This window comes from Anneissia japonica, unplaced genomic scaffold (assembly GCF_011630105.1).
Source record: "Anneissia japonica isolate Jap-2015-1 unplaced genomic scaffold, ASM1163010v1 scaffold284696_len117094_cov170, whole genome shotgun sequence".
NCBI lineage: Eukaryota > Metazoa > Echinodermata > Crinoidea > Comatulida > Comatulidae > Anneissia > Anneissia japonica.
In genome coordinates, this window is record NW_022687646.1 from 98,588 (window position 1) to 109,274 (window position 10,687).

Sequence of the window (10,687 nt, forward strand, 5' to 3'; positions counted from 1 at the left end):
CACTTTTTGAAGTGGAGAAGGGGTTGCAGGCCGGGGTATTGTGATATCTGTTCATTATATCTTCCTTTTTATTCTTGTCTTTATTTTTCTCTTCTCTTTTTCTTTTCCTTTTTCCTTTCTTTTTCTTTTCCCGTTCTTTCTCTTTCCCTCCCTCTCTCCTCTTTCTTTTCTCTTCTTACCCAGCCCGGTACGACGGCTTGGTCAGCCCGGTAAAAACCGTCGGGGGGGGGGGCAGTCTGCCCTGGCCCCTGCCACTGCTTATAAGATGAATGGGAATATGAATCATGCAGATCTAGAACCAAATCTAGGTGGTGGGGTCAACATTTCTCCCCCGGGAAAATTTTGATTTCTAGATGGCGGGAAATGACCTTTCTCGACTTTTGAGCTAGGTGTCTAATTACTTTGTTCTTCAAAATTCAAGGTTTTCCCCTCATAAAAACGGTAAGGTAAACTTTCTCAGCAGTCATACAAAAATCTCCAGACATTATATATTTTTCGCCAAAAAGTGGGGGGGCCCGGGCCCCCCCCCCCGCTTCCGCCGGCCATGGTAATGTTAAAATTAACATAAAATTACGAATAAATACATATATATATATGACCAGGAACTGGGCCCTCTAGAACTCCTGAAATTATAGTAAAAGGATTGGATAACCAACCCAATTAACGCCCAATTAAATAAGAAAAAATCCAATGCTATTGCGGACAACAGATTCCGTTTTATAAGAAGAAAGATGTGGAATGACAAACTTGATCAAATGCGCAGCCGCTGCCCCAGTCAATGAAAATAACATCAATATTTTAAAAGAATTAAATTTGTAATAACTTACAATTACAGCATGTAACATGTTTCATGTATCTGACGTTATTTTTTTAAATACCTATGACAATCATAGTTATTATAAATGAATATAATACTCTTAAGTAAGTGACATTACCCAATTCTTGGTTCTACAGTAATAGCTCTTGGCTCATCTAAATTATCAGAAATGAGTCTGGTACGTTTGTTTGGATCGTCCAGGCTTGCGACTTCAATGAAATTTGTTCCCGTGTCAGTCCAGTAAATGTTACGGTTGACCCAGTCAATAGAGATTCCATCAGGTACGTTAGCCCCAGTTATAATAACTTCTGGTACACCATTGCAATTGACATTAGTACGATAGATCTGATTCGTTGACACGTCTGACCAGTATACCTGCATCGTCTTGAAATCATAGTCTAAAGCCACGGCGTTTTGTTGATTTTCTGCGATCGTACGGTAATCCCCCGTAAGTGGGTCATATTCATTTACGGTGTTAACGTCTGCAAAAAGGATGAGTGGGTCTGCATCTGCAAAAGTAGAAAATTTTATTTAGTATAAACTATAATATATAGAGTGTAACTTAAACTTTTTTTTTTCCTACTTTTTATATCAAATATCATTTAAAAAAAACGACCTTTTCGTTGTGTCGGGTAATAGGCTGGTTGTAAGACTGGTGAAATGAACTTTCTGGTCTATGACGTTTTTTTATGTGGTCCTCATATCTACAACGTACTTTTATCGTCACCGTAAAAAAAAAATGAGGTAACGTCGCAAATACCTCATCACGGCGCAAAACCTTCCAACCTGAGTGAAGATCACCAGCAGCACTTTTTTAAATTGCATAAACATGAGTGGTTAAAATATGTGAAAAAAATATATATCGATATAATTTCGTGTAATATCATTTTATAGTATTTATAGATATCGAAGAATATTTGGAAAGAATTAAAGCTACAGTTTATGACTCTGCTCTACATGTGTTTGGTAAGAAGTCCAAAGATAATCCAGATTGGTTTAAAAAGAAATCTGAAAAGTTGCTACCAGTCATTGACAAGAAACGTACAGCTCTTCAATCATCTAAGTCTTGCTTGAAAAGAATCTTTCTATTTTTCGATTAGCGAAGACAGATGTCCATGGAATTGTGCAGTGCACCAAAAAAATTTGGAGATGCTATACCGGGCACATGGGAATGATGTATGAAGGAATCCGTAAAGGAACTAATACAGTTGAAAAACAGCACTGTGATAAAAATCAATCAGAAGAAGAATATAGAACGAAACTTATCAAGGTGTCTATATCACAGCAAGAACTCAGAGAATGAAGAGCAGTGTTTCAAACGTGGAGAGCTAGATTAGTAACTACAGCACAGGCAACTTGGACAATGCATTTGTTTGTTCAACTTGTCACAGAATCTGCTCCTCGCAATTGGAGTGTATAGTCATGAGAGAAGATGTATGTTGTCAATAATAACTAATTATTACTAAAGCAAAATTAAGAGAGATATTTTGAATTAAAGAAGAATAATAGAATTATAGTAGTAGAGTTTCCTCCTTGAAATCAATTAATGCACTTTGGCTTGTATAGTAGTTTTTAAATGCTTCTGTAACACTTTTTTCTTGTGGTGGTCTTCCAATACCTATTCCATAGTCATTTTAAGTGTAGGATGCCTGATTGTACCTTTAAATATGTGTTGAGAAACTTCGTTTACGCATCAAACATTGCAAAGCTATGATAACATTTTAAAGTGGTGATGATGTTGGACGCCATAAGTCAGTGGTAGTAATTACTGCCAATAATGAACCCGTTTTCAGCTGCGATGAGGAGCTCTAGAAACACTCGGCTGACTGACTGATTGTTTGATTGACTGATTGTTAGATTTATAATTAAATTGTTATGGGTGGCCGTTAGGGCAAATATACTCTACTGCCTATGCCCACTTCGGAGCTCTCAAGATTTTTTTTTTTTTTATTATTTATTTATTTTTTTTTTTTATTTTTTTTTTTTTGGAAATCATGGAAGGTTCTGATACTACGTCGAATTTTGATGATTAGTACCCAAACGTTAATACAATCTTATTAAATATAATAATAAGGTCATTATTATTACTGTACTCTATAGGCTTCGGATCTTTGTTTTTCTTGCTTCTTCCTGGAAACTTTTGTAATATAAAAAAAAATCAAATTAACAATTATATTTACTGTATTCTACCATTATTAGGCATCTAGATTAGACGTACACCTATACTATATAATCAATTGCTTTACATTGAAAATGCTTTGCGATGTTATGTTATTCACTATATTGAATAAACTTATAGAAAAAATATTGGAAATATACACGTAGCATTTCTTATTTAAAAAATGCTTTTAAATAAATACATTTAGTCCTACCAATTAATCAATGATGTTTGTGTTCCAATTTCAATGAAATAGGTTAATGGTCGAGGATTGCTATGGCTCTTTAATGCAACACAAGCTGAGAAAGCTCTGAACATTTAATTGTTAGTGATATATTTCGACCATAATTATTAGTTATTTTATAGATATTTGAGGTATAACATCACTGATTCTACCTACTCATTTTCCTGAAAATTATTTCTTAGAATTTGAGAGATTTAGCGGCGTAAAACATCTAGCATGTCATTTTCAAGCAACGGACGAAATACACGCTCAACAACGCGGCTAGGAAAGCCAAAGACGCCGAATTCACCACTGTTTCATACAATGCTTAAAATGGAAACAGAGCCGTAGATAGAGTTTGGCCAATTGTCTCATGGCGCCACTTTACCAAACAGCGTGCGCGTGTATAGCTTTATAACACTGATGCTGCATAAACTTTCATTATTCTGTTCATGAGGACAATTCAGTTATGGGAACAATAATTATGCTTTATAATGCTTTTATTCAGTCATATCTAATTTATGGCATTATGGTATGGGATAATACTTGTCAATCTCATTTAAAGCATTCGCCTTTAGGCTGAAGAAATCCATGTACAAAATGATTAAATTATAGTTAAAGACCACATACCTTTCAATGGGAAATTAGCTATTAAAAGCAACACAACCAAGCGACCAGTTGGCATGTCCATGTTGGAGAGCTTATTATCTTAGGTTGTTTCAAAAGGCACCGGGAAGGCCTATTAAATGACGATGAGGAAGTAAGTCTTTTAAATACGCTGGTGTGTCCATTGGGTGTTTACCCGGAATGAAGCAAAAACCCTTGTAAAAACAATTTGCTTGTATAAAAGTCATTATATGTAATATATGAATTAACTTGCCATTGGCTATATTTCCCTATACTATTGCTCTTCGTAGCTTTTCAGCCAATCACAGGCTAGATAATATTACAACTGAATATCCATAAATGGAAGAATACAGGACAAATAAAGACAGAATAATAGCTACACTTACCGCAACACCACTTTCAGATTTTTCGTAATACTGACTTAAATAAGTCTAATGATTTTTTAAAAACTAATTCTGTATGTTCTTTTTATTATTGGAACTCGGCCAGTTAATTCGGCCTCCATTTCACCTCGTTCTCATGTCAGTTGATTATTAGTGTTAATGTTGTATTTTATTCTCTCATTCATTAAATTTCTTTTTTATACGCTACGTTAAATCCGTTATAGGCCTATTTAGATTCACTTCACTGTTGGGAATCCTATCTCAATGGTTTTGATATGTTCACAGTTTTAAAGACATGCGGATATATGTCTCATTACCTCAACAAAAATACTTTCGAGAAAATTTATCAATAAGCCTACTAAAAAGTCACAGAACTGAAACAGCATTAAACAAATTATTGAACGATATATTATTTTCTTTATTCATAATAATTACTCTGTGGCTCTCATCCTTCTGGATTATCTGCTGCTTTTGATACCATTGATCATAAAGTTCTTCTCGAACGACTGTCAAATAATTTTGCTTTCTCCGGCAGAGTTTTTAAACGGTTCTCCTCATACATTTTTCGCTAGAACTCAAAACATGAATACGGTATTAATAATTCTTCTTTAACTCCGAAATTCTGAAATTGCGGTGTCCCACGAGGTTCTTTACTTCTTTTATTTTCGTTATATCTCTTCTGTAGCCATTATCATTCTTCACATGGAACCCAATTCCATGTGTATGTTGACGATATACAATTATTTCTTGCTTTCAATCCATCTAATCAGCTTTCTATTAAACTTCAAAACTGTTTTATATTTCACTTCAAATTTAGTTTATTACCGAATACATTCCTTTGCTTAAACTAAATACAGTTCAAATTAAATCTGCAACATCAGTCCGTAATCAAACTTTCCAACAGCATATTAGTTTCATCTGCAGATCATCTAACTACAATCTTCGAAATTTCAACTGAATCAGACAGTACCGTGACAGAAACTCAGCTGAAACTCTTGTTCATGCTTTTATTTCAACAAAACTCTATTATTGCAATTTTTTTCTTTTTCGGCCGCCATCTTCTCTTTACCGGCTTCAAAAAATACAAAATTCTGCAGCCCGCGTGTGTACGCTTATGTTTATTGATTGATTGATATAAAATTGCCAAGGTGCAATGATATTTTAGGGCCGGGTTGACTCGATTAAGTTTCGCCTACCATATCGATAGATGTGTGATCCATATTAATAAACTGTTGTCTCGGTACGTGTGTCTGTCCCAATGTTAGAAAGTTGGTCGGGAAGCCAACTTTAATGACCAAACTCCTTGAGTATTAATTCACACATCTTGGTGACATTATATGTGATGATTTAAAAGACAATGCTGATGTAATGCGTCAGTATGGACTTTTATGTGTCGGGGAAACTTCCTAAGTAGGCGGTTCAATTTCTGTTCTAAAAATTAAAAATAAGTGTGTATTATTTAATATTTTTTGCATAAATATGTATTGCTCAATTTTGTGGTCTGATTATAATTAAAAACTATGCAGTGAATTAAGAGACGCTTACTATATAATTTCAAAACAAAATTTAATGACAAGAAAGATCGACGTTTCAGGTCCATCATGGAACCATTCTCAAGATCAAGTAAATTGAAAAAAACAAAAAACAAAAATACCAAGCAGTGACAGGAAGTAAGTAATGAATTTACATATCAATAGGGCCTACTGTGCTGAGCCATTAGTGGAGCTAAGCAATCATGAGCCCTTCTATGCAGTGTCTGAAAGTATGCTATAACAACAATCTTAAGATGCTTCTAAAGAAGTTTTGCAGTTTTATTGATCTCTTTGTCACCACTGGTTTACCGTCGTTTGGTAAATATATTATGAGAAAGTCGGTTTTTAATTGTCTAAAAAGTATGCTTGTTAAGTGCACAATTGTTTTAAAACATTCTAGATTATGGTTAACAAGGTGTAAGGTGCTACATTATTAATAATGTATTTTTATAACTAGTTGGCCTTAATACAGCAAGTCCTCTAAAGTTCATTTCGGTATGATCCGTCTCAAAACACCCTAACCTTACGGTTTTTTATGTTTCCTTCTATCATTACATGCTTTCATTCTAATATCCTATTTCATACTAATTATTACACTACAATCATTCCATTTCGTATTTCGGTTATCATATATTTATCATTACATGCTTTCAATCTAATATCTAATACCTTATTTCATAATATATTTATTCAATTTATGTTATTTCATTACACTACGGTCATTCCATTTCGTATTTTAGTGAAAAGGGTGGCAAAGCCCTCCCCTGGGTTTAGACTTCTAAACAATGAAAATGCTGTTTCCCATTAAGAAAAATTTATTTTAATAAAATTTTAACTGTTTTTATTTATTGTTACCAAGGTCTTTTTGATAATTTTAAACTTTTTTAAAGTTTATGTTTATTTGGATCTCTAATTTTACTATGTGTCTTGTGTCTACTTTTGTGCAATAATTTTTGATTACTATATTTTTTATAGAATTGTATATGTTGTGTACATACAGTAATTTTAGCATTTGTCCTACCACTGGTTGTAGTTGATGTTTCTTTATACCAAAATATATTATATTATATATATATATATATAGATGTGTATAAGAGACAGGCATTCGCCTTTAGGCTGAAATGTATATATGTATATGTATATGTATATATGAATAACATGTGTATATATATATATATGGGTGTAGTATGCATGTTGTATGTATGTATATATACATGCATACATATATATACATACATACATATATACATACACCCATATACACATATATACATATAATTATATATATATATACGTGTATATATATGTATGTATATATATGTATATGTATGTGTATGTATATAGGCCTATATGTATATATGTATATATAGGCCTATATATATATGTGTGTGTATATATATATATATATATTATAATTGTTTTTAATGTAAACAAATAGAGCACATCATTAACTTTATAATGAGGGCTCATGACATTAATAGGACTATTATGTGTAAAGTTAAGCTGTTTTGAATTACAATTCTCTATAAACTGGCCTATAAAGCTCTGAGCAAGAGGACTTCAAAGTACTGAAGAAATTTAAGAAAAATCACAGCAGTCGTCAAAGAAATGCCTTAGTATTGCGATGAAACAAAACATGAACCGCTTCGTATCTTTTGAATTACTACAAGGTTATTTTCTTTATTTAGTACTAAAGATAGTCCGTACCATGGTGCTGTGCTCTAGAAAATTACTTTTGAAGATATATTTTAAAAACAATTGTAATGTTGACACGCACGTTATTGTTTGTTTCTTTAAAGCTGTTTAACTATTTTGTACATGATTAGAATATATATATTGTATAAATATACTTCATCAGTATGCGTTTTATTGATGAAGTATATAATTTACACAACGTCATTCAAATTATATGACGTTGTGTAAATATACTTCATAGAGGTTTTATATGTTCCTGTAGAGATAGGCCTAATCCCTATAAAATTTTAATAGTACGTTAAACAAAATACAGGTAAATACCTATATTTTTTTTATAGAATAAATATAGAAATTATATAGTTAGTTTTATTATAGAGAACTTGTCCTTCATTTGTTTGCAAAGAACCGAAATGTTCTCATTAGGTCTAACCAGCTGGCTTTGTAACCATTCTAATATTTTATAACTATACTGTTTGTTTATTCTGAAATCACATTCATAGCATACGAGTACTAATAAACGTATTATTATCTGATAGTTTTCATTTATCTAGTTTGGGACCTGAATTTTGTGTAGGTGAATAGGTTTGGAATCGAAGTATGGCGGTTTGAAAGTTGGTGAATTCATATACGTTTCTCGTAGAATGGCCTTCATAAAATTACTAAATTTTAGGGTTTAGAGTTGAAATATTGAACACAAACTTCACAAATAGTAAGATTAAAGGTAATACTTTATATTTATTATATAATAACATTTTGCTCAAGTTACATATTACCGTATACTGTCTATTTGGCAATTTTTCTCGAAACCGGATGATGCGAGTTTACAGTCCTTTTGTGGTTTTGGGTCACAAATTGTTAATATAGTACATTTAAGCATACGCTAAGTGTAAAGTTATAGCTTATAAAAAGTAGGTCTAATAGTTGATCTATCAAACTGGAGAGACGTCATCCAGGAAAAACGTGATACATTTCATAGTTTATTTACATTGCAAAAATCCTGAATAGGTCTTTGTAGTTTTACTGATAGAAAAAACAAGGGGAAACCCCCACGCTTCACCGTCTTAACTGTTTAAGGTGAAATTTATGTTTGTATGTCGCAAAGAAAGCCTTATATGGTGAACTTTTGAACAATTGAATCTATTCAATCAGAAAGATTATTAACTTACTTTTAGCCTATAGACTAAAAAGTATGGAAGAACACCGCTGGCCAAGATTATCATTTAGGGCTCTTTTTACGCTTAAAGAAAAACTGAGTTGGAAATGGCTTCAACATATTGAATCCATTTTAAATAAATTGGATCTACAAATGTTCTTTAACATTGACTATTGTACAAAATGGCTTAATGGCTTTAAAGAAAAAAATATTAAAAAAGATAACATAAGTTGGTATAACAATGCTTTATTAGTATGTGTATATGTATGTGTGTGTATGTATTAATCTACTATACTTATATTATTAGTATTAGTATTTATTTTTATCTCTATTACTATTTTTGTAACCCTTTTTTTATATATATTTCGTTCTACCGCAGTATTTTCTTACTATATTTTATCACAGTAATTAAGTTTTTACTGATTTTGTTATTGTTGCACATCTTTACGGTTGTGCCTCTGTTATAAAAGAGAAGCAATAAAGTTACTTACTTACTTTCTTACCCTAACACCACTACACTATTGCATAAACGTTTGCACAGACCTCCATTGGTTTACCATCCTGTTTACCCTAGCATTGTTCATATTAAGCATTAGGTACGGTACAGTCATGTGACTATGGGTATACAGTTGTATATGGATATATATATATATATGTACTGTGTGTGTATTTCATGTACGTTTGTATGGTGTTTGTATAATTGTTCAGGTGATTGTTTGGGCATCACTTTATTTTGCCTTACGTTATTTAGTTTAAGATTGCTTTTAAGTTTATGTGTTTGATCAATTTCTTTTTGACTGTTCCTTAATGTCCCTTTTGAAAATTTGAATTGTCTTTTTCTTTTAGCATGTCTTTTTTGTGAACTGTACTGTACATTATTGTTTTGGACGCACCTTCGATTAAGAAGTGTGCCACTGATTGAAAAGTGATAAATTATTAAATTATTACTTAGAAAAGTTAGTTGAAATCCAATAGTGCAATGGGCATGCAGGGAATTCCCCATTCAAGTAACTAATGTCAATGAGTGATCAGTATAATAACAATTTTTTTCAAGTATGTCCAATTAGAGTCAAATACTTCTTTTATTGCAGCATATAATTGCTATTATGGGCCAATATCCACACAACATACATACAAGAGAAATACAGTATTTATAATTAATACAAATACGAATTTAAAATAGCTACCGGGGTATTAGTTTAACTGCTGTAGCTGCAAAAATTTACAACAGGATGATACTAAATAGAACCAGACCTATCATAGATCCACTTCTTCGTTCTGGTCAAAATGGTTTTAGACAGTCTCGATCTACTTCGGCGCACATTCTGGCTTTGAGGAGGATCATCGAAGAGATATCAAACCATAAGAAGGAAGCGGTGCTAATATTCATTGATTTCAAAATGGCATTCGACTCCATCGATCGAAACCTAATGTTCAAGATTCTCGCTGCTTATGGCACCCCTCTTGAAATTGTTGAAGCAATAAAAACTATGTATGTTAACACAACTGCCGTTGTCATTATTCCAGAAGGCAATACTGACCCTTTTGACCTATCATAGATCCACTTCTTCGTTCTGGTCAAAATGGTTTTAGACAGTCTCGATCTACTTCGGCGCACATTCTTGCTTTGAGGAGGATCATCGAAGAGATATCAAACCATAAGAAGGAAGCGGTGCTAATATTCATTGATTTCAAAATGGCATTCGACTCCATCGATCGAAACCCAATGTTCAAGATTCTCGCTGCTTATGGCATCCCTCCTGAAATTGTTGAAGCAATAAAAACTATGTATGTTAACACAACTGCCGTTGTCATTATTCCAGAAGGCAATACTGACCCTTTTGTTATTAACATTGGAGTCATTCAAGGAGATCCATTAGCTCCTTTTATTTTCATTATATGCTTAGACTACGCATTGAGAAAAGCCCTTCGACCATCAGATGGACTGACTCTGAAGCGACGCCTAAGCAGAAGACATCCTGATGACGTCTTGCCAGAACTTGCCTATGCTGATGACATCGCCTTGTTAGAAAATACAGTCAAGAATTCTGAAGAATTGCTTTATCGGGTGGAGAAACAAACACAATCCATTGGCCTCT

General features: G+C 32.9%; 2 protein-coding genes across 2 annotated transcripts in view; one reads left to right on the forward strand and one right to left on the reverse strand.

The window, feature by feature from the left end:
* LOC117120583 (low-density lipoprotein receptor-related protein 8-like) overlaps window positions 1–3,889 on the reverse strand; it is a 7,364-nt gene extending 3,475 nt beyond the window's left edge. Inside the window, exons 1-2 of the mRNA XM_033265617.1 lie at window positions 3,829–3,889; window positions 936–1,326 (exon numbers count right to left, since the gene is read on the reverse strand). Coding sequence (XP_033121508.1) covers window positions 936–1,326; window positions 3,829–3,889 — 452 coding nt within the window. The remainder of the gene's footprint in view (window positions 1–935; window positions 1,327–3,828) is intronic.
* A 5,931-nt stretch (window positions 3,890–9,820) lies between these two features.
* Window positions 9,821–10,147, forward strand: LOC117120595. The gene has a single exon (XM_033265628.1). It carries the CDS (start codon window positions 9,821–9,823, stop codon window positions 10,145–10,147), a length of 327 nt encoding a protein of 108 aa, XP_033121519.1.
* The last annotated feature ends 540 nt before the right edge of the window (window positions 10,148–10,687 follow it).

What these genes read in the sequence shown, in the direction of transcription:
- LOC117120595 (XM_033265628.1), top strand. Translation starts at nt 9,821, where the DNA reads ATGATACTAAATAGAACCAGACCTATCATAGATCCACTTCTTCGTTCT.